The sequence below is a fragment of the Oncorhynchus nerka genome, linkage group LG28, assembly GCF_034236695.1.
Source record: "Oncorhynchus nerka isolate Pitt River linkage group LG28, Oner_Uvic_2.0, whole genome shotgun sequence".
Classification (NCBI taxonomy): domain Eukaryota; kingdom Metazoa; phylum Chordata; class Actinopteri; order Salmoniformes; family Salmonidae; genus Oncorhynchus; species Oncorhynchus nerka.
Window position 1 is genome coordinate 14,507,230 of NC_088423.1, and position 26,658 is coordinate 14,533,887.

Genomic DNA, 26,658 nt, shown 5'->3' on the forward strand with positions numbered 1-26,658 from the left:
CGGCTGGCGTCACTCAAGGGGCACTACTGCTCCTACAGTAAATATTTGTGTTTTCTCAACCGGTTGTGATGGTGAACGACTGAGACTGAAAAGAGAGGAATAAAACCACGAATATCGAAGTCTAGACACAATACTACGAGACGCGAGTAGGAATAAAGCTTCAGCGCAAAATGGATGAGCTCAAACACCAAGTAATGATAAACCAGTTCGTCTTGACAGCGGGTTGTGCTGCAGATCAGGCAAAGCAGCTTTTGCAAGCAGCACATTGGCAATTTGAGGTAAGGGGTTAGCTACGATCAGTAGCGAGATGGTTTGCTAATGTTTATGTTTGACTGCGTATGTGACAGACAGTAAATGTAGTTTTGATCGGGCTGCGATGTTCATTGTTGTTGGTCATGGCCGAAATTTGATGTTGCACAAGAACATTCGAAAGGAAAGATCAGTATCAACACTTAAACTCAACTTCTAACATGTATTTTTATCGAATTGTGCTATTGTATCTGTGCTTTATAAATATCCCTAGTATCCATTAAGCAAGGCTGGAATGGGAAACGTTTACCCAGTCAATATCCAATTATAATTGACTCTAGAGATGAAATGAACCTGTTTCCATGCAGTGGTTAGGCGAGGCTGGAAAATGCAATTATGCAATGAAGACAACCGTTCGTTTGTTTTGACTGCACATGATTGTTTAGTCTGCACAGAAAAGTGAAATAGATTTTTCACATCACATTTGATTCAGCTCCATTGTTTATGTGCTGAATGTTTTGTAAACACACACTGTATTGACATAAATCTCTAAACAACATGTATTTATATTGATTTATTTTTAAAAAATACATGTTCTGTGTTCTATGTAGTAGAGTCTAAATGTAATTGATCAAATTATAATTTATTTTTGTTTTAGACTGCCCTCAGTGCCTTTTTTCAAGAAACGAATATTCCATACGGTCACCATCATCAAATGGTGAGTATGGGCTCCGTATCAGAATGCAGTCCACTCTTCACCTTAACCTATTTTTAATATGGCGGTGTTATTTATTTTTAACGGTGTCAATAGTAGTATAGTAGAACTTCACTTAGTAATTACTTAGAAAACCATAATTATGATGTAGCAACAATAACAAAGCACATGTCGGCCATGTTGCCGAGTCGGGTTCTCTGTAAACAGAGGCATGCTTGCAGCAGCCACGTCGGGGTCTCTGTAAACAGAGGCATGCTTGCAGTCGGGGTCTCTGTAAACAGAGGCATGCTTGCAGTCGGGGTCTCTGTAAACAGAGGCATGCTTGCAGCAGCCACTTCGGGGTCTCTGTAAACAGATGCTTGCATCGGGGTCTCTTGCAGCAGCCACGTCCGGGTCTCTGTAAACAGAGGCATGCTTGCAGTCAGCCACATGCTTCGGGGTCTCTGTAAACAGAGGCATGCTTGCAGCAGCCACGTCGGGGTCTCTGTAAACAGAGGCATGCTTGCAGCAGCCACGTCGGGGTCTCTGTAAACAGAGCAGCATGCTTGCATGCTTCAGCCACGGGTCTCTGTAAACAGAGGCATGCTTGCAGTCGGGGTCTCTGTAAACAGAGGCATGCTTGCAGCAGCCACGCCACGGGGTCTCTGTAAACAGAGCAGCAGCGGGGTCTCTGTAAACAGAGGCATGCTTGCAGCAGCCACGTTGGGGTCTCTGTAAACAGAGGCATGCTTGCAGTCTCTGTAAGCAGAGGCATGCTTGCAGTCGGGGTCTCTGTAAACAGAGGCATGCTTGCAGCAGCCACGTCGGGGTCTCTGTAAACAGAGCATGCTTGCATCGGGGTCTTGTAAACAGCAGCCAGTCAGGGTCTCTGTAAACAGAGGCATGCTTGCAGCAGCCACGTCGGGGTCTCTGTAAACAGAGGCATGCTTGCAGCAGCCACGTCGGGGTCTCTGTAAACAGAGGCATGCTTGCAGCAGCCACGTCGGGGTCTCTGTAAACAGAGGCATGCTTGCAGCAGCCACGTCGGGGTCTCTGTAAACAGAGGCATGCTTGCAGCAGCCACGTCGGGGTCTCTGTAAACAGAGGCATGCTTGCAGTCGGGGTCTCTGTAAACAGAGGCATGCTTGCAGTCGGGGTCTCTGTAAACAGAGGCATGCTTGCAGCAGCCACGTCGGGGTCTCTGTAAACAGAGGCATGCTTGCAGCAGCCACGTCGGGGTCTCTGTAAACAGAGGCATGCTTGCAGCAGCCACGTCGGGGTCTCTGTAAACAGAGGCATGCTTGCAGCAGCCACGTCGGGGTCTCTGTAAACAAACAGAGGCATGTCTCTGTAAACAGAGGCAGCTTGCAGCAGCCACGTCGGGGTCTCTGTCATCTGTAAACAGAGGCATGCTTGCAGCAGCCACGTCGGGGTCTCTGTAAACAGAGGCATGCTTGCAGCAGCCACGTCGGGGTCTCTGTAAACAGAGGCATGCTTGCAGCAGCCACGTCAGGGTCTCTGTAAACAGAGGCATGCTTGCAGCAGCCACGTCGGGGTCTCTGTAAACAGAGGCATGCTTGCAGCAGCCACGTCGGGGTCTCTGTAAACAGAGGCATGCTTGCAGCAGCCACGTTCCGTTCAGCCAGCAAAGGCTGCGTTCGATCAGAACCTTGGTGATCATGGAATGGACAGAGGAAAGTTGCAGATGGTTTCGAAGAATATGTCGGTGATATGTGGACTGCATAGTGGTGGATACACGTGGACGGATAACACATTCTGTGTGCCACAAACACCATATAATGTAACATAGTCCGATAAATGGAGACACCAGGTAATGTCACTTCCCAGAAGAAGGACAGCCAGTCCCTGCTGCTGCAGTTGTCTCCATTTTGTCGGACTATGTTACATCATTATGTGTTGTTCTAAGTGTATTACATGTGTAAAGCAATAGAGGAAACGAAATCTCAAGCATAACATTGTCAGTCAGTCAGTCACTTGTTATGGTTTTGTAAGCACTACACTGCCCACTCAGTGGCACATAGGCCTTTGTGTTGAGCTGCATGTCATGTCACGTTCTGGGACACACCATAGATGAGGATTTGTGGAAATGTTGATCAGTTTGGAGCTGAGCAGAAGCCCATCGCTGTGTTTGTCCAGATTCTCTCTCTGTCAGGTGGCCTCACCACGCTAGTGGACATTTAGGTGTTCATGCTGCTGTGTCAATGCAGTGATTGGTATCAGATATACGTTTTATTGGGGTGCATGGCATGATGCTTACATTGCAGTGTATTCATACAACACTGTTTATTTAAGCTGGAGAATATGCTGTTTTACCTGAAGCTTTTGTGTTTGAAAGTACAACACTGTAGGAGTGATTCAACCGAGACCTGATGACATCTATTAGCGGTGCAGAAACAGTACTTCTACCTTCCAACCTTTTTTTAGCCTATATGTGTGTCACCTGAAATGACTTTTTTATTTAGTAAGTCAACATTCACGCAGATATAGGTGAACCTGGGTCGTACACTTGTATTTGTGTACAGTAGCCTGTCATATCAGTAGGGATTTCATATCCATAGACACAGAACAATGAACCTCCATCTCAATGCAGAACAGTTTGCTCTGTGTCTGTGTGTGTGGTAGTCTACTTCATGGCAGGCTGCAGCCATTGCCAACCCCCTGGAGCCTGTATGTGTGGCTTGGCTATAGAGACTTAATCCACTTTGCTCCAGTCTTTCCTCTAACTGACACACTTTATAGTGATTGACAGACCTGATGGAATCAGCTAAAGCTCCGTAAAGGAAACCGGCATAAACCAGGTCCTGAGCAACTATACTGAGCATTAACCATGTCAATGCTCTACAGTACAATACACATGAATATACATCTACCCCTAACATGAGTGGTAAGATACTTAGCTATGTGTTTGCATGTAGTGTTCTAATGTACGCTAACCTCTTGTCCTCAAGCAGGTGGGATTTCTCTATTCTATGCTCATGAATTCACATAAATGTTTATCCTCAGTATAATGAGATGATGACTGTTCCAGAGTATACTATAAAATATTATCTTTATTCATTTGGACTTTCCTTTAGCTAAGTCTAAATCGTATTTACCCTAGCATCAACACATTCCACCTATGAGCTTTTTACAGCTGGAGATTGATCACCAATTAAATATGGACTGGTCCCAGTAGCGGCATGCAGCAGCCCCTGCCTCTTCTTGTATAATGTTGTGAAAGGTGGGAGATTTAGCCTAACTTAAGATTTTTATTATTTTTTCAGCAGCTATTGCAAAGCTAGAGTGCCGTGTCCTTTCCCTGGCACAACATAAACAAACGTTAAGCTTTGCACAGACACAGATTTGATGGGTGTGTGTTTGTGTGTGTGTTTGTACACAATCTTTTTTCAGAGAGCATAACAGGCTTCAAATGAGTCGTGTTTATTGGACAGAATACTAATGAAGCATCCTCTGTTTGACAACACAAAGACTAATGGGCGTGAAGCAGACCCTTTCCTGTGGGCTTCAGTTCTGTGAGCCTGTTACTGATGTAAGGGCCTTAGTTAAAGCCTGTAGTTAAAGTGAGACTTAGCCTAACCGTGGTGGAGTTAGGAGCCTACTACTCAGTGAGGAGCTTAGGACCGAAGTAGCCTTTCTGGTACAGATCTAGGATCAGCTTTCCCTCCCTAAATCCTAACCTTAACCATCAGATGGACTAGATAGACCTTCCAAATCAGTGGCGAGGGGAAATGTACTCCTAAACTCCTGCCGGCTGCCTGGGTAGATTCCCTCCCTCCCCTCCACCCTGTTGCCCTGCCCCTCCCTGCCCTCCACTCTGCTTCCCCAGCCCCTCCCTACTCTTTTCCTTGCTCCGCCTGCCCCTCCCTACCCTCCAGCCTCCTGCCCCCCTACCCTCCACTCTGCTCCTCCGGTCCCTCCCTACTCTCTTCCCTGCTCCGCCTGCCCCTCCCTACCCTCCACTCTGCTCCTCCGGTCCCTCCCTACTCTCTTCCCTGCTCCGCCTGCCCCTCCCTACCCTCCACTCTGCTCCTCCGGTCCCTCCCTACTCTCTTCCCTGCTCCGCCTGCCCCTCCCTACCCTCCACTCTGCTCCTCCGGTCCCTCCCCTACTCTCTTCCCTGCTCCGCCTGCCCCTCCCTACCCTCCACTCTGCTCCTCCGGTCCCTCCCTACTCTCTTCCTGCTCCGCCTGCCCCTCCCTACCCTCCACTCTGCTCCTCCGGTCCCTCCCTACTCTCTTCCCTGCTCCGCCTGCCCCTCCCTACCCTCCACTCTGCTCCTCCGGTCCCTCCCTACTCTCTTCCCTGCTCCGCCTGCCCCTCCCTACCCTCCACTCTGCTCCCCTGGTCCCTCCCTACTCTCTTCCCTGCTCCGCCTGCCCCTCCCTACCCTCCACTCTGCTCCTCCCAAAGACCCCCCTGTCCCACCCTGGCTGTCTCTTCCCCCACCCTTCCCTGTACTCCTCTCAGCCCTCGCCCCTTCCTGTCCCTCCTGACCCAGCGGTCCTCAGAGGCTAGCCTATGCTCAGCCATGTTTAGGTTTTCCTCTTTGTTGTGTCTGCTCGGCTCTCCCGGTTTCCCCTCCACACACTATCTGCCCATACAAACAGTGCCACCGCAACACATTCCAATAGGAAGCCAGACTCCGGCTGTTCCAAATGGACTCTTTCAGAGCAGCAGGGGCCAGCTAGGCTGCAGACACAGAGCTAACTATCTGGCTGTGTTTTGGGCCTAGACTGAGGTCTCACTGCACCTCTATGAGGGTGTGAGCTGGGGGACTTTCTGAATAGGAGGTGGTGGTGAAACCACCCACACTTTGGTGTGTGTGTGTGTGTGGTGTGTTGTTGACTGGCGGCTTTGTTGGAGAGGGGAACTGAAAGTAACTTCTCTGATCTCTATCTGGGCCTTACAGCTGTAGTAAAGTGAATGGAGCATCATGTGACCTGGGAGAAGGAAGTGGGCTGACTTTCACTACAGCACATGTGACTAATCACTAACCTAGAGAACCAGCTATAGTAACAACCAGGAAATACCGTTTATAATGCTTAGACTGATACAATATGCCTGTAGATTTGACTAATTTCATGTCACTATTGTATTATCAAAACCAGGGGATGTGATTCACTCCAACACAAATATACAGTTTGTGGATATGGATGTCATTGTTCATTCTTGTCTGGTGTGATATTGTAGGTCTAGATGATCAATGAACCAACCATTAGACTCCATGTGTCGTCTTGTGGTCCAATGAACTTCTCTTTACAATGCTGGCATTCACAGTAGCTGGCTAGCTGTCGTCTGGATACGGTGACGTAGTCAAGAAAGGATTGGACAGCAGAGCAAGTTAATAAGAGTTGGAGGGGGTGGGAGAGAGGGAGGGGCGGTGGGGAGGGGGTGGGAGGGAGAGATGGGGAGAGAGGGAGGGGGTGGGAGTAGTTTCTGGTAACTATAAGCTTGTGATTTTGTTTCTGGGTGTGGCTGAAAAGACTGTTAGAAGAACTCTGATCAGCTGACACACAAACAAACACACTCTTTCACACACGTACATTGTAATGTAATATTGTGGTATTATACATTTTGTATTGTAGATATGTTGTGGTAGAGTAGTGTGTAATAATGTGTTGTATTGTAGATATGTTGTGGTAGAGTAGTGTGTAATAATGTGTTGTATTGTAGATATGTTGTGGTAGTGTGTAATAATGTGTTGTATTGTAGATATGTTGTGGTAGAGTAGTGTGTAATAATGTGTTGTATTGTAGATATGTTGTGGTAGAGTAGTGTGTAATAATGTGTTGTATTGTAGATATGTTGTGGTAGAGTAGTGTGTAATAATGTGTTGTATTGTAGATATGTTGTGGTAGAGTAGTGTGTAATAATGTGTTGTGTTGTAGATATGTTGTGGTAGTGTGTAATAATGTGTTGTATTGTAGATATGTTGTGGTAGAGTAGTGTGTAATAATGTGTTGTATTGTAGATATGTTGTGGTAGAGTAGTGTGTAATAATGTGTTGTATTGTAGATATGTTGTGGTAGAGTAGTGTGTAATAATGTGTTGTATTGTAGATATGTTGTGGTAGAGTAGTGTGTAATAATGTGTTGTATTGTAGATATGTTGTGGTAGTGTGTAATAATGTGTTGTGTTGTAGATATGTTGTTAGAGTATGTGTAAGATGTGTTTGTAGATATGTTGTGGTAGTGTGTAATAATGTGTTGTGTTGTAGATATGTTTGTAGAGTGTGTAATGATTGTGGTAGATAGTAGAGTGTAATAATGATATGTTGTGTAGTGTGTAATGATGTGTTGTATTGTAGATATGTTGTGGTAGTGTGTAATAATGTGTTGTATTGTAGATATGTTGTGGTAGTGTGTAATAATGTGTTGTATTGTAGATATGTTGTGGTAGTGTGTAATAATGTGTTGTATTGTAGATATGTTTGTAGAGTGTGTAATAATGTGTTGTATTGTAGATATGTTTGTAGAGTAGTGTGTAATAATGTGTTGTATTGTAGATATGTTGTGGTAGAGTAGTGTGTAATAATGTGTTGTATTGTAGATATGTTGTGGTAGTGTGTAATAATGTGTTGTATTGTAGATATGTTTGTGAGTAGTGTGTAATAATGTGTTGTATTGTAGATATGTTGTGGTAGAGTAGTGTGTAATAATGTGTTGTATTGTAGATATGTTGTGTAGTGTGTAATGATGTGTTGTATTGTAGATATGTTGTTGTAGTTGTAATAATGTGTTGTGTTGTAGATATGTTGTGGTAGTGTGTAATAATGTGTTGTATTGTAGATATGTTGTGGTAGAGTAGTGTGTAATAATGTGTTGTGTTGTAGATATGTTGTGGTAGAGTAGTGTGTAATAATGTGTTGTATTGTAGATATGTTGTGGTAGAGTAGTGTGTAATAATGTGTTGTATTGTAGATATGTTGTGGTAGAGTGTAATAATGTGTTGTATTGTAGATATGTTGTGGTAGAGTAGTGTGTAATAATGTGTTGTATTGTAGATATGTTGTGGTAGAGTAGTGTGTAATAATGTGTTGTATTGTAGATATGTTGTGGTAGAGTGTAATAATGTGTTGTATTGTAGATATGTTGTGGTAGAGTAGTGTGTAATAATGTGTTGTGTTGTAGATATGTTGTGGTAGAGTAGTGCGTAATTGCCTTCATCTTGTTTGGACCACAGGAAGAATAGCTGCTGCCTTGGCAGGAAGTAATGCGTATCCTTAATAAATACAAATACACGCACACATTTATTTTGAAGTCTCCATTAGGCTATAACTGGTCATATGTTAGATGGGAAGATATTTACAATCACAGTCATAAATGACAACATGGCTGACTGACTGCACTTTTGCAATGGCTGCTACGAGAGAAATGGTCCTATCCCTCTCTGTCTGACTGGCCCTGGACAATGACCATGATCTGTTCATCACCAGGGCGGAGGGAGGGAGGGAGGGAAGAAGGGAGAGAAAGGAGTAGTGAGGCAATAAGGAAGGGAGGAAGATAAAGTCAGAGTATTGGTTTTCCAGCAGGGTAGAATAGGGTAATAACAGGGTAATGATGATGAAGTATTTGGAGATGAGAGATGATTCTCCTCAGTTACTAACACAGATCATCTTTGTGTATGTGGCAGTCTGTCTGGCTGGTGAAAAAACTTCCACTTTGTCTCAGGATAAATACCATTAGAGTAAACTGAAATCGACTGTATGTTTCCCGTATTGAGAAAGACAGGTGTGTGTGGGTGCATGACTGTGTGTGTCTGCATGTGTATTTTTGCTCATAGTTCCAAGTTTACCATCTGTTCAGGCCACGCAGAGTGTATAGTATTTCCCAGTGTGGTGTGTGTGGGGTGTCACAGTACCAGGCAGGCTTGTCCTGAGCTTAGTATGTTCCATTGTGCTGTTCTGCATGTTTCGACGAGCTGGACCTGGCTAACCACACACACACACACAGGTACACCATACACACACACACACACACACACACACACACACACACACACACACACACGTACAGGTACAGGTACAGTACACACACACAGGTATACACACACACACACACACACACACACACACACACACACACAGGTACAGCGCACGCACGACACACAGGTACAGCACACACAGACAAGCACAGCACTCACACATACACACATATACAGGCACACAATACACACACACACACACAGGTACAACACACACACACAGTTACAGCGTGCGCACACAGGTACAGCACACACACACACACACACACACACACACACACACACACACCCAGGTACAGTACACACACACACACACACACACACTCATACACACACGCACACACAGGTACAGCGCACAAACACGACACACAGGTACAGCACACACACACGACACACAGGTACAGCACACACACACACACACACACAGGTTCAGTACACACACACACACACACACACACACACACACACACACACACACACACACACATACAGGCGCAGTATACATGCACACAGATACATACCCGCAGGTACAGCACACGCACACAGGCACAGTACGCACAGTACACACACACACACACACACACAGGTACAGCGCACACACACGACACACAGGTACAGCACACACACACACAGGTTCAGTACACACACACACACACACACACACACACATGCAGGCGCAGTACACATGCACACACTTACACACACCCGCAGGTACAGCACACACACATGCACACAGGCACAGTACGCACAGTACACACACACACACACACGCACAACACACACACACACAGGTACAGCGCACACACACGACACACAGGTACAGCACACACACACACACAGGTTCAATACACACACACACACACACACACACACACACACACATACAGGCGCAGTACACATGCACACAGATACACACACACCCGCAGGTACAGCACACACACACACACAGTTACAGCGCGCGCACACAGGTACAGAACAACAACACACACACAGGTACAGTACACACACACACACACACAAATCAAATCAAATTTTATTTGTCACATACACATGGTTAGCAGATGTTAATGCGAGTGTAGCGAAATGCTTGTGCTTCTAGTTCCGACAATGCAGTAATAACCAACGAGTAATCTAGCTAACAATTCAAAAACTACTACCTTATACGCACAAGTGTAAAGGGATAAAGAATATGTACATAAAGATATATGAATGAGTGATGGTACAGAGCGGCATAGGCAAGATGCAGTAGATGGTATCGAGTACAGTATATACAAGTGGCTAGTGATACATGTATTACATAAAGATGCACACACACACACACACACACACACACAGGTACAGTACACACACAAACACACACAGGTAGAGTACAGGCACAGTACACACAGTACACACACACACACATGTACAGTACACACACGCACGCACACTTTGGTTTCACACACACACACTCTACTTTGTCTCAACCGATAACTGAGAGTGTTGTCCCGCTTGTACACTACATGACGAAAAGTATGTGGACACCTGCTCGTCAAAATTTCATTCCACTCTTCTGGGAAGGATTTCCACTAGATGTTGGAACATGGCTGCGGGGACTTGCTTCCATTCAGCCACAAGAGCATTAGTGAGGTCGGCACTGATGTTGGGAGATTAGGCCTGGCTCGCAGTCGGGGTTCCAGTTCATCCCAAAGATGTTCAATGTGGTTGAAGTCAGGGCTCTGCAGGCTCGTCAAGTTCTTCCACACCGATCTCGACAAACCATTTCTGTATGGACTCGCTTTGTGTACGGGTCATTGTCATGCTGAAACAGGAAAGGGCCTTCCCCAAACTGTTGCCACAAAGTTGGAAGCACAGAATCATCTAGAATGTCATTGTATGCTATAGCATTAACATTTCCCTTCACTGGAACTAAGGGGCCTAGCCCAAACCATGAAAAACAGCCGCAGACCATTATTCCTTCTCCACCAAACTTTACAGCTGGCACTATGCATTGGGGCAGGTAGCGTTGTCCTGGCATCCGCCAAACCCAGACTCGTCTGTCGAACTGCCAGATGGTGAAGCATGATTAATCACTACAGAGAACATGTTTCCACTGCTCCAGAGTTCAATGGCGGTGAGCTTTACACCACTCCAGCTGACACTTGGTATTGCACATGGTGATCTTATGCATGTGTGCGGCTGCTTGGTCACGGAAACCCATTTCATGAAGCTCCTGACGAACAGTTCTTGTGCTGACATTGCTTCCAGAGGCAGTTTGGTAGTGAGTGTTCTAACAGAGGACAGACAATTTTTACATGCTGCTTCCAGATCTTGTTCTGCAGTTTGGCCTACAAGCTGACCCATTTTGTGTTCTAACAAGAGACCTGTTGCCACAAGAAAAGGGCAACCCTCTGTCTCTCTTTCTGTCTCGGTCTCTTTATCTTTCTATTTCTGTCTCTCTCTGTCTTTGCTCAACTCCGCAGTTCAGACACAAAATCATTATCAGGTTGCTTTACAGTGGAACACAGAGACTCATCAATTATTCCATTACCTACCATATAATTATATTAACTAGCATATTATTATATTAATTGCAGGACATCCTAGTCACCTAACCCCAAGGGTCCCTGATAGTCAGAGGAAGCGTCCCAATAGTCTAAAGTTGATTGTTTTGCTTATCTCCTCTCCTGTATTTGCACAGACTGTATTTGCAAAGGACTGGATCTAGTCAGTCACTTTCTCCCTCTGTCACAACACAGGTCGATGACTTTGGAACAGACCTCCTCATTGGACAGAATGGATTTTGAAAACAATCCTGCACAATTCTACATTATAGTCCGGTACATTCCACATTCAACCAGTTAAGACAGGTGCAGCTTTTTCATGGCTCTCTCAAAAAACTGTAAATACTTCCCTACCCCGTTTATTGAGCAAGGGACGTCATTGGACAGGGATTCATGCCGCGTTCATGTGCTTGTCGGAACTAGGAAACTCAGAAGTTTTCAACTAACTGGTTGAAGTTATACACGTGCTGTGTTCAACCAGTTAGCAAGTCGGAAATCAGTTAGCAAATGAACACGAGACTAGAGGGAATGTTGGTGGAGAGATAATGTTCGCGAAATAAAAATCTAATCAAATTTCATCGGTCACACATGGTTAGCAGATGTTAATGCGAGTGTAGCGAAATGCTTGTGCTTCTAATTCCCACCATGCAGTATAATCTAACAATTGAAAGTTACGCCTAAAAACTGATCTAAGGTCAGTTATGTGGCCCACATAATGGTTAGCGTTAAGATTTGGGGAGGGTAAACTGATCCTAGATCATCTGTGCCTAAGGGCAACTTCTACCCAGATCTTTGTGGTTCTCTAGTTAAACTCTCATGGGTCTGTCTGCAAGGGGTGACATGAAAAAGCCACCGGAAGGAGAGACAGACAGAGACAACTAACATGTGGTTGAATAATATGCAGGGCTACAGCAGTCATGTAAACGTTTGAACCTCTCCAGGCTGGATAGTGATTGGGAGGAATATCTGCTCCCCTGATAAATTCAACACGTTGCTCCCTGTAAACAGGGTTTTATTCAGGAATGTCGTCGGTCAGAGACATTAGTGACGAGTGAGGCCTGGGCTTAAGCCTCACCACAGTGGAGCGCTGGTTGGACAGAGAGACAGAAAGGCAGGGTGAAACGTCAGATTGGAGTCCACAGTAAACTTAATGACAGACGTCCTACACACACAAAAATGATGGTTCCTCAAGGGTTCTTTGAGAATGGTGATGGTTCTACATGGGTAAACCTTTGAGCCCTTCAATGGTTCTTTACAGTTCACAAAAAGGCTATTTGTTCTTTTAGTGATCATTCAAATGTAGGGCCGGCAACTCATTAGCATATTTTGAGGTGTGATTTGCTCACAGCTCTTTTTGTGCATCCCTGAGTGAGAGTGTCATTCCAGTTTACATTTACATTTAAGTCATTTAGCAGACGCTCTTATCCAGAGCGACTTACAAATTGGTGCGTTCACCTTAAGACATCCAGTGGAACAGCCACTTTACAATAGTGCATCTAAATCTTTTAAGGGGGGTGAGAAGGATTACTTTATCCTATCCTAGGTATTCCTGAAAGAGGTGGGGTTTCAGGTGTCTCCGGAAGGTTGATCTAATGTTGTTGTGTAATGTCAGGACATATTAGTGATGGAAAATCCGGCTCTATTTGCGACTTCAGCTGTTTGACTGCTGCGAGAGAGATTTGCACAATAGGCTATCGTTTGTGAAATGTATTGTTAAACTATTGTTTCTGAGTGTTGAGCAGAGGCAGACTGTGTATGTTCTGGTTCTACAAAGCTGTGTCCATCCATAACAGAGGAGCACGTCTCCGGAGCCGCTGAACCAGAGGAGCACGTATTAATCCTGCTTTAGAATTTAGATCAAACAAACGATTAAAATGAAAGAGTCACTCGGAAATACAAATCATGACTCACGAGTCAGTTAAAAAGAGTCTGCGAACTGCAGGTTATACTGTATATGACTATGGCCAGTGTCTTGTGAGAGACTCACTTATGGCCTTCCGTCATTTGAAAATGGTTGACAAAATCAGTCACTAGTTGTCAATTCTCCCCTCAGGGACCCCCAGCTGTTCCAGAGGTAACTGACTTGATTCAATTTGTCAATTCATTCAATAATAACACCTATGGAATTTAACAATATAATATGGCTGACCAGAATAAAACAACCATTATGGTTCTTCAAAACGATTTTCAGATTGAGAAAGGTTATTTTATAGAACCGTTCTCCATAAAGATTCCAGATAGAACCATACAAACGTGTTCTATATAGCCCCAAAAAGGGTTGTAGCCATAGCGAAACCCTTTTTTGGTGCTGTATAGAACCTTTTATTAATGGTTCTTTATAGAATTCTAGGACAGGGTTCTTTATAGTACTATACAAGTTCCATTTAGAACCTTATCAGCATGGTTCTTTATATCAAAAAGGGTTCCGCTATGGTTACAAGCCAAAGAACCCCTATCTGGTACAATTTAGAACCTTTATTTTTGTGTGTATCCATCACCACCAGATCTGTCTTCATCATAACAATGGGCCATCCCCATGACAACGCCTCAGTGTTTGCCTATTTTAGAACACTCTCCTTATAGAACAAATACACTCTCTCTCTAAATAATGGATGCTGTGGTTGGTAACATGCATTTCTCTTAGTGTGTACATACATGCATTTATGCACCTTTCTCATTTCAAGTGCACATGCCCCCACTCCTCCAATCAGATTTGATGCTTTGCCCTCACGCACTGTCCCAGCACCCATTTCAGCATTACCTGGCTGTGTCCTTCACAGACAGACAGGTCCTAATTTTTATCTTCTGCCAGCCTGATCAAGCTACTATGGCTTTACAGCAGGCCGTAATGCTGTAGTCTGCAGTCTGCACAGCCCAGTGTGTGCTGCCTGGCTATGACTGAAAATAAACTGTACACAGACTATTCCTCTGAGCATGTGCTTCCTTCCAGTCTGGATAAACATCAGCACCCTGTCACTGACTGCAAGGTTGAGGACAGACAGACAGACCTCTACAGACACTGACTGCAAGGATGAGGACAGACAGACCTCTACAGACACTGACTGCAAGGATGAGGACAGACAGATCTCTACAGACACTGACTGCAAGGATGAGGACAGACAGACCTCTACAGACACTGACTGCAAGGATGAGGACAGACAGACCTCTACAGACACTGACTGCAAGGTTGAGGACAGACCGACCTATACAGACACTGACTGCAAGGTTGAGGACAGACAGACAGACCTCTACAGACACTGACTGCAAGGTTGAGGACAGACAGACAGACCTCTACAGACACTGACTGCAAGGTTGAGGACAGACAGACAGACCTCTACAGACACTGACTGCAAGGATGAGGACAGACAGACCTCTACATACACTGACTGCAAGGATGAGGACAGACAGACCTCTACAGACACTGACTGCAAGGTTGAGGACAGACCGACCTCTACAGACAAGGAGTGTGTTGCAGCCTCTACACTGAGCACCGGTCCTTTTCCCTATGTGTGTGTAGGAGTGAATGTATGTGAGTGAGAAGGGCATATATGAGCTCAGCAGTAAGACAATCTGGTGTGGTCCATTTAGCGTAGCAGTGTTACATACTAGTGGTGCTAGGGACAGCTGTATGTTCACCCGCAATTGCTAATAACCCATCCACAACCGCCTGACTATATGTGATAAAGTGAAAATCTCAGGCCCACTCCCGATTCTAAACCGCTAATATAGAAAATGCGCTGTAGGCTACAGTCAGACGGTGGAATTTCTTTTTGACAGGGTGCAGGATTTAATTTTTCTTAATATAGAATTTCTGACATTTTGGTAGGCTATTTGTTAGGCAGCTTGTCTATAATTAGATACTTGCAGCTTCTCTCCTGTCATTATATGTTGCCCTAGAAGACTAAATAAACCCTCACGAGAATAATGTTATAAATTGATATAATGACCGCTTCAATCTAGTTGAAATCAGTAACGTTTTTTCTGTCATCTCAGCTTCTTTGGGGCTCCCAAGTGGCACAATGGTTTAAAGGCTCTGCATTTCAGTGCAAAAGCAACACTACAGTCCCTGGTTCAAATTCAGTTTGAATCACATCTGCCTGTGATTGGGAGTCCCATAGGGTGGCATGCAATGGCCCAGTGTTGTCTGGGTTTGGCTGTCATTGTAAATAAGAATTTGTTCTTAACTGGCTTGCCAAGTTACATATAGGATAAATACAATTATTTCTTGGAGCAAAGATGTTTAGGGACCGGGGGGGAAACAGGAAAGCTTTTTCTGCGCAAAATGTCCAAATGACTTCAGTTTGACGGTTGTAAGGAAATAGAAAGCTGTGAAAACAACCCAACATGTTTCTGATCAGATTTCAGTTCGGCTTAGATGCATATTTTATGTGGATGAAATACTATCAGCTTTTATGATGCTGATAAAGACAGCACCTCTACAGAAGGTCCCTAACTGCACATTCACATTCTCTCATGATGCTGATACAAAGAAATCATATTTCTCCACTCCTGTTCCCAAGTCAAAATTTTGCCTACATTTTGGTGTATAATTTTACTGCATGAAAGGGCTATTCATTCTTCAGAAGTTAATATTAAGGCTATGTGAGAGGTTATAGGCCTATAGTCAGTGTCCATATTTCAGTTTCCATTTAACCCATCTCAACAATAGACTACAGCTCGCTTGCCATCCCATAGGCCGATTTGAAGTCCCCATCTTGTAACTGTGGAATTGGTATAGCGCCTCACAATCATCACCAAATCTTTCCCAAACATTACTTTTCTGGCCCTCACTTCTCTTTTTTTTCAACTCTCCATTTTGCAGCTTTTTGCATGAAACTTTTCTGACTGGCGATTGGTGTGTAGGCTATTTGGTGGGAGTACAGTTAGTCCCTAAAGCTTAGGGTAATGCACTAATGCCAGATAGCCTAAAATAAAGAAAAACCTCAATGTATAGATATAAATTGCACAACAATGATACATTTATGGATTTTTAAAGGTATTGTTTTCTCTTTACTCAACCCGCCCTTCATCCTCCCTAAACTGTGGGTTATGAGTCAACACGCGTATCACTATTTCAATACCTAAGTAGAGGAAATAGGGAGGAAGTAGAGGGGTTAACCAGGAAGTAGAGGGGTAACCATGAAGGAAAGGGCGCTGCAGGGTGTCTGTACATACATGGCATGTATTTTGTTATAGGCTAAGAGTGTTGTGTAGACACAGTACTCGTGACCCATTCTCAAAATTAGCATTCATCGTCACAAGTTGGGCTATTCTTGTTTACCTCCGGTCCTGCTGTTGGGAGTTGAAGGCTGTGTAACGTCTTGTTGTAGTTCAGGAATAGATAGTAGCTACAGTGGGGTAAAAAAGTATTTAGTCAGCCACCAATTGTGCAAGTTCTCCCACTTAAAAAGATGAGAGAGGCCTGTAATTTTCATCATAGGCACACTTCAACTATGACAGACAAAATGAGGGGAAAAAATCCAGAAAATCACATTGTAGGATTTTTAATGAATTTATTTGCAAATTATGGTGGAAAATAAGTATTTGGTCACCTACAAAACAAGCAAGATTTCTGGCTCTCACAGACCTGTAACTTCTTCTTTAAGAGGCTCCTCTGTCCTCCACTCTTTACCTGCATTAATGGCACCTGTTTGAACTTGTTATCAGTATAAGAGAAACCTGTCCACAAACTCAAACAGTCACACTCCAAACTCCACTATGGCCAAAGAGCTGTCAAAGGACACCAGAAACAAAATTGTAGACCTGCACCAGGCTGGGAAGACTGAATCTGCAATAGGTAAGCAGCTTGGTTTGAAGAAATCAACTGTGGGAGCAATTATTAGGAAATGGAAGACATACAAGACCACTGATAATCTCCCTCGATCTGGGGCTCCACGCAAGATCTCACCCCGTGGGGTCAGAATGATCACAAGAACGGTGAGCAAAAATCCCAGAACCACACAGGGGGACCTAGTGAATGACCTGCAGAGAGCTGGGACCAAAGTAACAAAGCCTACCATCAGTAACACACTACGCCGCCAGGGACTCAAATCCTGCAGTGCCAGACGTGTCCCCCTGCTTAAGCCAGTACATGTCCAGGCCCGTCTGAAGTTTGCTAGAGAGCATTTAGATGATCCAGAAGAAGATTGGGAGAATGTCATATGGTCAGATGAAACCAAAATATAACTTTTTGGTAAAAACTCAACTCGTTGTGTTTGGAGGACAAAGAATACTGAGTTGCATCCAAACACCATACCTACTGTGAAGCATGGGGGTGGAAACATCATGCTTTGGGGCTGTTTTTCTGCAAAGGGACCAGGACGACTGATCCGTGTAAAGGAAAGAATGAATGGAGCCATGTATCGTGAGATTTTGAGTGAAAACCTCCTTCCATCAGCAAGGGCATTGAAGATGAAACGTGGCTGGGTCTTTCAGCATGACAATGATCCCAAACACACCGCCCGGGCAACGAAGGAGTGGCTTCGTAAGAAGCATTTCAAGGTCCTGGAGTGGCCTAGCCAGTCTCCAGATCTCAACCCCATAGAAAATCATTGGAGGGAGTTGAAAGTCCATGTTGCCCAGCAACAGCCCCAAAACATCACTGCTCTAGAGGAAATCTGCATGGAGGAATGGGCCAAAATACCAGCAACAGTGTGTGAAAACCTTGTGAAGACTTACAGAAAACGTTTGACCTCTGTCATTGCCAACAAAGGGTATATAACAGGGTATTAAGATAAACGTTTGTTATTGACCAAATACTTATTTTCCACCACAATTTGCAAATAAATTCATTAAAAATCCTACAATGTGATTTTCTGGATTTTTTTTCTCATTTTGTATGTCATAGTTGAAGTGTACCTATGGTGAAAATTACAGGCCTCTCTCATCTTTTTAAGTGGGAGAACTTGCACAATTGGTGGCTGACTAAATACTTTTTTGCCCCACTCTATATGGGGCTGCCTGTGTAACGTCTTGTTGTTGAGGTCAGGAATAGACAGTAGTCTATACTAATAATATCGATGTGGAGTACAGGAAACTGGCCCTGGAACAACCAGGCCTCTGGGAGTGAGATGCTGTGTCTTGTTGCTACAACACTCTGAGGAGTGTGTTATGAAGACAGTGTTTACGCCTGCCTAGCCTGGCTCCTGAACTGCAGGGCGGTGATGGTTGGCTGGTGTTGTTTTTTGCAGGGTAGGGGGTTGTACTGTAGATGTTGTGACATTGTCTTCACCCCCACCACTATCATCTTCACTGAAGGACTTACTACCAGAGATGGCGCCGTGACAATGGGGAGGGAGGATGGGGATTGGCAGAGAGATATGTCCGGGTACTGCTAACAGGATGTGAGGTCATGGAGAGGCTGAACCCAAACACAGGTTGTTAGGAACCGAACAGAGAAAAGGGTGGGCGGAATGTCGTCAGGATCCTCAGGGAGAGAAAGGATGGGATTCCCCTACATTCCCCTCTATTTTGGACTGACCATATACAGGCTTAGATACTGGCCTCCTCATCCTGGAAGCAGTGATGGTGTGTAACATATAGTGATGGTGTGTAACATATAGTTTTGGTGTGTAACATATAGTGATGGTGTGTAACATATAGTGATGGTGTGTAACATATAGTGATGGTGTGTAACATATAGTGATGGTGTGTAACATATAGTGATGGTGTGTAACATATAGGGTTGGTGTGTAACATATAGGGATGGTGTGTAACATGTAGTGATGGTGTGCAACATATAGTTTTGGTGTGTAACATATAGTGATGGTGTGTAACATATAGTTTTGGTGTGTAACATATAGTGATGGTGTGTAACATATAGTTTTGGTGTGTAACATATAGGGATGGTGTGTAACATATAGTTTTGGTGTGTATCATATAGTGATGGTGTGTAACATATAGTGATGGTGTGTAACATATAGAGATGGTGTGTAACAAATAGGGATGGTGTGTAACATATAGGGATGGTGTGTAACATATGGGGATGGTGTGTAACATATAGTGATGGTGTGCAACATATAGTGATGGTGTGTAAACATATAGTTTTGGTGTGTAACATATAGGGATGGTGTGTAACATGTAGTTTTGGTGTGTAACATATAGGGATGGTGTGTAACAAATAGTGATGTGTGTAACATATAGTGTGGTGTGTAACATATAGGGATGGTGTGCAACATATAGTGATGGTGTGTAACATATAGGGATGGTGTGTACTGTGTAACATATGGTGATGGTGTGTAACATATAGTGATGGTGTGTAACATATAGTTTTGGTGTGTAACATATAGTGATGGTGTGTAACATATAGTTTTGGTGTGTAACATATAGTGATGGTGTGTAACATATAGTTTTGGTGTGTAACATATAGGGATGGTGTGTAACATATAGTTTTGGTGTGTAACATATAGGGATGGTGTGCAACATACAGTGATGGTGTGCAACATATAGGGATGATGTGCAACATACAGTGATGGTGTGTAACATAGTGATGGTGTGTAACATATAGCGATGGTGTGTAACATATAGGGATGGTGTGTAACATATAAGGATGGTGTGTAACAGTGATGGTGTGTAACATACAGTGATGGTGTGTAAAATATAGTGATGGTGTGTAACATATAGAGATGGTGTGTAACATATAGTGATGGTGTGTAACATATAGCGATGGTGTGTAACATATAGGGATGGTGTGTAACATATAAGGATGGTGTGTAACAGTGATGGTGTGTAACATACAGTGATGGTGTGTAAAATATAGTGATGGTGTGTAACATATAGAGATGGTGTGTAACATACAGTGATGGTGTGTAACATAACTGTATGTTACACACCATCACTATATTATATACAGTATGTACAAGAAGTGTCAATAACAATATCAGTGATAGATGAGGTAGTTATATGCATACAATCAGGGGTTAAGTGGCTGAGCAGCAGGATAAAAAAAAAATAGTAGCAAAAATGTTTGGTGTGTGTTAGGAGAGAGTCATTTGAATAGAGGCACTGCAGATTGTGCTGATAACTGGTCCGTCCGAACCATGCATGAACAAGGAAATCTATATTCGGAGAGCCTGTTTCTGTCCTGCCCTTGCCTTTGATGCAAGGTATCTGATGTCCATAGCCTCTTCGTTGCAAAACTCCCTGATCTTCTCAAAAATATAAGTTTGTCTAGCAGTGTCCAGTCCAGGTGGTGCTTGTACAGGCAGACCATCTATGAGCGGAAGGATGTCAGCGTTGCGCAGCAGCTAAAACCTGGTCCCGACTGAGTCCAATGCTCCTTGGTGACAACATCAGGCTTCAGAGCATCGAAGCTGTAAAACAGGAAATAACAAAAAAACATTACAACCTTGAACTACATCAATTCACCTCCCAAGTTTAGATAGGAAGAATAACCTCATACAATTCAATGAAAATGCTATTCACCTGAAGAGCTGGTACTGCTTGATCTGTGGCAGTGGCCTGAAGTACAGAGCTGGTGTTGCCAGCCATAGCTTTCCACCAGCACTGTACCATCATCCAGTCCAACCAGCTGTGGGATGTTGACCCCTGTCACAGTGCTGTTCTTCACAACACCAGCAATCACTCTGGTCTTTCTGAAGCGCTGTTTGATGAGGCTGAAGCACCAATCAGGGGCAACTTGGTGTGGCCTGGTATCAGGAAGTGAAGGTCCAGACTGTGAGCTTGTGCATGGTCCGCCAGGCACAATACCAGAGCACAAACTTGTTCTTGTTTTGGCCACTGCAGTTAACACAATTCAGGTCCACACGTGTTTCCCCAACTCCGTAGTTGGTGAAGAAATGCTGCTTTTAGTGGATGACATGCTTCCATCAATCAAGTAGTTGACTTGTTGTGGTATTCCTTCACAGCAGACACCAAACAAGCCACACTTGCGAGGAGTTATTAACAATGAGATGGGACTTGGCTGCATAGAGCCAGAAGGATAGTGCACCTGCAAACAACAAAATAACATTAAGATAAGTTCATGAAAAGAAAATGTAAAGTAAAACTTAATACCATTTTTTTTAATGCATCATTGTCAGCTAAGTTTAACTTACCTACAAATGTGCAGAGCTGCAGCACTGCATACAGAAACATAATCTTGGAAACTGGACGTTGAAATAATAACACACAGCCCGACTACACGTACCTCTGGAAAATACAGAAATAATGTGACATCAATAAAAGTAATGACAATCATGTTGGAGGTCAATTAAATAATAAAGACGTGTTGTTTATCCTTTACATACCAAGGTGTAACCTGTGCTTGGTCTTTTTGATGGGAGGCATTAGACCATTCTCCTTGTATGACTGGTGGAGGAGAGTCAGGCGTGTTCTACTGATGCTGAAAGACAAATTCCAGATACACATATTTTGGCATTATTATTCAATAGATCAAATCAAAATCAAATCAAATGTATTTATATAGCCCTTCGTACATCAGCTGATATCTCAAAGTGCTGTACAGAAACCCAGCCTAAAACCCCAAACAGCAAGCAATGCAGGTATAGAAGCATGGTGGCTAGGAAAGGCCAAAACCTAGGAAGAAACCTAGAGAGGAACCAGGCTATGTGGGGTGGCCAGTCCTCTTCTGGCTGTGCCGGGTGGAGATTATAACAGAACATGGCCAAGATGTTCAAATGTTCATAAATGACCAGCATGGTCAAATAATAATAAGGCAGAAAAGTTGAAACTGGAGCAGCAGCACGGCCAGGTGGACTGGGGACAGCAAGGAGTCATCATGTCAGGTAGTCCTGAGGCATGGTCCTAGGGCTCAGGTCCTCCAAGAGAGAAAGAAAGAGAGAATTAGAGAGAGCACACTTAAATTCACACAGGACACCGAATAGGACAGGAGAAGTACTTCAGATATAACAAACTGACCCTAGCCCCCCGACACATAAACTACTGCAGCATAAATACTGGAGGCTGAGACAGGAGGGGTCAGGAGACACTGTGGCCCCATCCGAGGACACCCCCGGACAGGGCCAAACAGGAAGGATATAACCCCACCCACTTTGCCAAAGCACAGCCCCCACACCACTAGAGGGATATCTTCAACCACCAACTTACCATCCTTAGACAAGGCCGAGTATAGCCCACAAAGATCTCCCCCACAGCACAATCCAAGGGGGGGCGCCAACCCAGACAGGAAGATCACATCAGTAACTCAACCCACTCAAGTGACGCACCCCTCCTAGGGACGGTATGAAAGAGCCCTAGTAAGCCAGTGACTCAGCCCCTGTAATAGGGTTAGAGGCAGAGAATCCCAGTGGAAAGAGGGGAACCGGCCAGGCAGAGACAGTAAGGGCGGTTCGTTGCTCCAGAGCCTTTCCGTTCACCTTCCCACTCCTGGGCCAGACTACAGTCAATGATATGACCCACTGAAGAGATGAGTCTTCAGTAAAGACTTAAAGGTTGAGACCGAGTTTGCGTCTCTTACATGGGTAGGCAGACCGTTCCATAAAAATGGAGCTCTATAGGAGAAAGCCCTGCCTCCAGCTGTTTGCTTAGAAATTCTAGGGACAATTAGGAGGCCTGAATCTTGTGACCGTAGCGTACGTGTAGGTATGTACGGTAGGACCAAATCAGAGAGATAGGTAGGAGCAAGCCCATGTAAATGCTTTGTAGGTTAGCAGTAAAAGCTTGAAATCAGCCCTTGCCTTGACAGGAAGCGAGTGTAGGGAGGCTAGCACTGGAGTAATATGATCAAATTATTTGGTTGTAGTCAGGATTCTAGCAGCCGTATTTAGCACTAACTGAAGTTTATTTAGTGCTTTAGCCGGAAAGTAGAGCATTGCAGTAGTCTAACCTAGAAGTGACAAAAGCATAGATAGCCGTAATCACCGTCAGACACACCTGGCTAACTTGATGGGTTGTGTAATCATCTGGCAAAGTGGAGTCTTTTTTTGTTCAGACATGCTAGCTAAACAACGTAGCATAATGCCAATCCATAGAGTACTAGCCATACAAACCGATTATCATAGCTAGCTTGGCATTCTGAGATAACATTACTACACACAGATCATAGATGTAATGTTAGCTAGCGAGCCAGCCAGCCATCTAACATCAGCTAGCTAGCTAACAGTAAGCTTTCTCCTGGCAACAATTTAATTACGCTTTTTTGCCGTGTTTACTGACGCCAGCCATATTCAACCGGTGTTGAGCGTGTACATTCATCAGTTATTCTGCGCTCTGGCACACTCGGGCAGAGTGCTGTGAAACAGTTGTTTGCGTTGACATTCTATTGAAATGGACACTTGCATAGTGGAGTCTTTTGTTAAGTTTTACTACGCAATACATTTTTTTATAAGCAGCGTTAGACAGGTTTCCTAGACATACTGACCAGCTCAAATAGACAGAAGCGTAATATATGGCAGACCAATCCAAACTCTCAGCGTATGGGGCAGCAGGTAGCCTAGTGGTTATAGCGTTGGTCTAGTAACCCAAAGGATGACAGGTCGAATCCCCTAGCTGACAAGGTAAAAATCTGTCGTTCTGTTAACCCACTGTTCCTATGCTGTCTTTGAAAATAAGAATTTGTTCTCAAGTAACTTGCCTAGATAAATAAAAATTAAGGCAATTGAAAATTCACAAGGCATTTCTGCCCAAAAAACTATTTTGATTTTAGAGTTCAAACTGCTCTCCTGTGAAGTATTGACCATGACATACGCCTAGTTTCCTGAAACGTGTCACACACAGTGATGGTGTGTCACACACAGTGACGTTTATGAACAGTATGGGCTCCTCCTCTTCTGTCCCTCTAACATCTCTGTCTCTCTCCTCCAGATGTGCACCCCAGCTAACACACCGGCCACCCCACCCAACTTCCCTGACGCCCTCACCATGTTCTCCCGGCTGAAGGCCTCAGAGAGCTTCACCACCAGCAGCCCCATGGCCTCCATGGCCACCTCTCCCCCTCCTCCACACGATTGCTGGGGCGTGCCACCGCCCCCCATGCCCATGAGCGGCCCACAGGGTCAGGGACTCTGGATTCAGGGGGAGCCACCCTCCCACCCCGCAGCCTGGCCCACGGGGGTCACCATTAACCCCCACACCCACCAACACCCGGCCACCGAACAGAAGGCGAGTGTGGCCATGGAGGCCGAGAGATGAGGGGCCAGGACTGGACGGCCCTGGGGGGAGGAAGGGAGAGGGAGGGATGGGTAAGGAGGAAAGGAAAGGTGAAGGTGTCTCTTTCCAATTGAGGATGGGAGGGTGGAGACAAAGACAGCTACGTAAAACCAAGCAACTACATAATGTGGACATTTCAACAAGAGGTGGAGAAAATGATTCGAATAAGGAATCAAAAGGAAAACATTTGAATGGAAAAAGCAGTGCACACACTTAGCAATAAGAGAGCAACTGAAATCTTTGTTAGTTTGTTTTTCTTCTCTCTGTAAATGTATAGATAAGACAAAGAAATGTATGGAACTAAAGGTAATCACCATCATGCTGATGTTTTCTGACATTTAAAAGGCAGCAACTGTTTCTTCTCTTGTTCTTCTTCTTTTCTTTTTGTCTGTCCATCCAGTGTTTTCCCTCTACTGGGGAACAGTGATAAGATGTGTTTGTGTTGCATGGAGAGAGAGAATCTGTCCATCCAGTGTTTTCCCTCTACTGGGGACCTGTGATAAGAAGTGTTTGTGTTGCATGGAGAGAGAGAATCTGTCCATCCAGTGTTTTACCTCTACTGGGGACCTGTGATAAGAAGTGTTTGTGTTGCATGGAGAGAGAGAATGTGTCCATCCAGTGTTTTCCCTCTACTGGGGAACAGTGATAAGATGTGTTTGTGTTGCATGGAGAGAGAGAATCTGTCCATCCAGTGTTTTCCCTCTACTGGGGATCAGTGATAAGAAGTGTTTGTGTTGCATGGAGAGAGAGAATCTGTCCATCCAGTGTTTTACCTCTACTGGGGACCTGTGATAAGAAGTGTTTGTGTTGCATGGAGAGAGAGAATCTGTCCATCCAGTGTTTTCCCTCTACTGGGGACCTGTGATAAGAAGTGTTTGTGTTGCATGGAGAGAGAGAATCTGGCAGTGTAATGTTTTACTCTAGTATTCTCAACATGTGTCTGTGTGCAGTGTAACCGTCACGCACACTTACACACTCAACTAGCGAGCAGAAGAAACAGTGACATAGTTTTCATTACCCATCGGAAGGTGGAACTCTTCTTACCTCACCTGGTGGTCACCTGACTTTTTTCAGCCTATCAGGGATTCTCAACTGTTTGACAATGCAGAACATTTTTTTAAACTGATTGTAATTTTTCAACTCTGGTATTTTCTCATGACGATGACACTGTTCACTGCTATAGCTTTTCTTTCCAACGAAGGGTGATGCTTTACTATTAACCTGTTCTGGAAGATAGAACTGGCCACTGCAATGGTTCTGCAGATTTGGGTATTATATAAAAATCATGGTTTGATATATTAAAGTTCATGTTTTTCTTGGTGGGAGGGATGGGTGGGGTTTTGGAGGATTCGAGAGTGGGCGGGATTTGTTTATGTTGTGTTTGGAAAGAGCCAATCGGAGAAGCTAAAAATAAATACATAAAAACAGACTACTATAAATACATTGACCATTTGTAAAGCAGAACTTGCCACTTTGCATGAGGGATACTGTCTTGTAGCAAACACTTGAAACCGAGACGTGTTTCTGGCTGTTGGCGCAGGGGATACTACATGGTTTATCCCTCTGATTTATAATTTGTATAGCAGCATAATACAACTGGTTATGATCACAACGTGTACTGTGATCCTGCCTATAGCAGATTATGTAAAGCATTGATTTAAGACAATATTCACATGCAAGGTCGGCCCCGTTCAGTTTTGTTGTCCTTGGGTTATTTCAATTGAATAAAGAATATAAAATAAACCCAGCTAGAAATCTTTGTTTATGTAAGTTCTTTTTTTAGGCAGAACATTTTCAGGAAAATATAATTATAATTCTGAGTAAACCATCTTTAATTTTACTAAAATAATGTTTCAGTTCATCCCTTTTCCATCATTTTTGTTTGAATCTGGGAATCTTGGGATGGCCTATACCTGAATGGTTTCTCAGTGTATGTTTCCCCCTGTGTGACTGTATTACCATTCCCACAATATTTGTGGACTACCTGATAATTAACTTAGCATTTTTTGTGTTCCTAAATAAATATTGTATGTCAACCTA

At 44.1% G+C, this 26,658-nt stretch overlaps 1 protein-coding gene across 2 annotated transcripts; it reads left to right on the forward strand.

Moving 5' to 3' along the window:
• On the forward strand, window positions 1–26,658 carry LOC115112899 (UBA-like domain-containing protein 1). Of its 2 annotated transcripts, XM_029639934.2 has the most exons (3): window positions 1–278; window positions 908–967; window positions 24,274–26,658. In XM_029639934.2, the coding sequence occupies exons 1-3, from the start codon at window positions 171–173 to the stop codon at window positions 24,598–24,600; spliced, it is 495 nt and encodes a 164-aa protein (XP_029495794.1). In that variant the 5' UTR covers window positions 1–170; the 3' UTR covers window positions 24,601–26,658. The 2 variants fall into 2 exon arrangements, with proteins under 2 accessions (XP_029495794.1, XP_029495795.1); XM_029639935.2 differs by lacking the exon at window positions 908–967.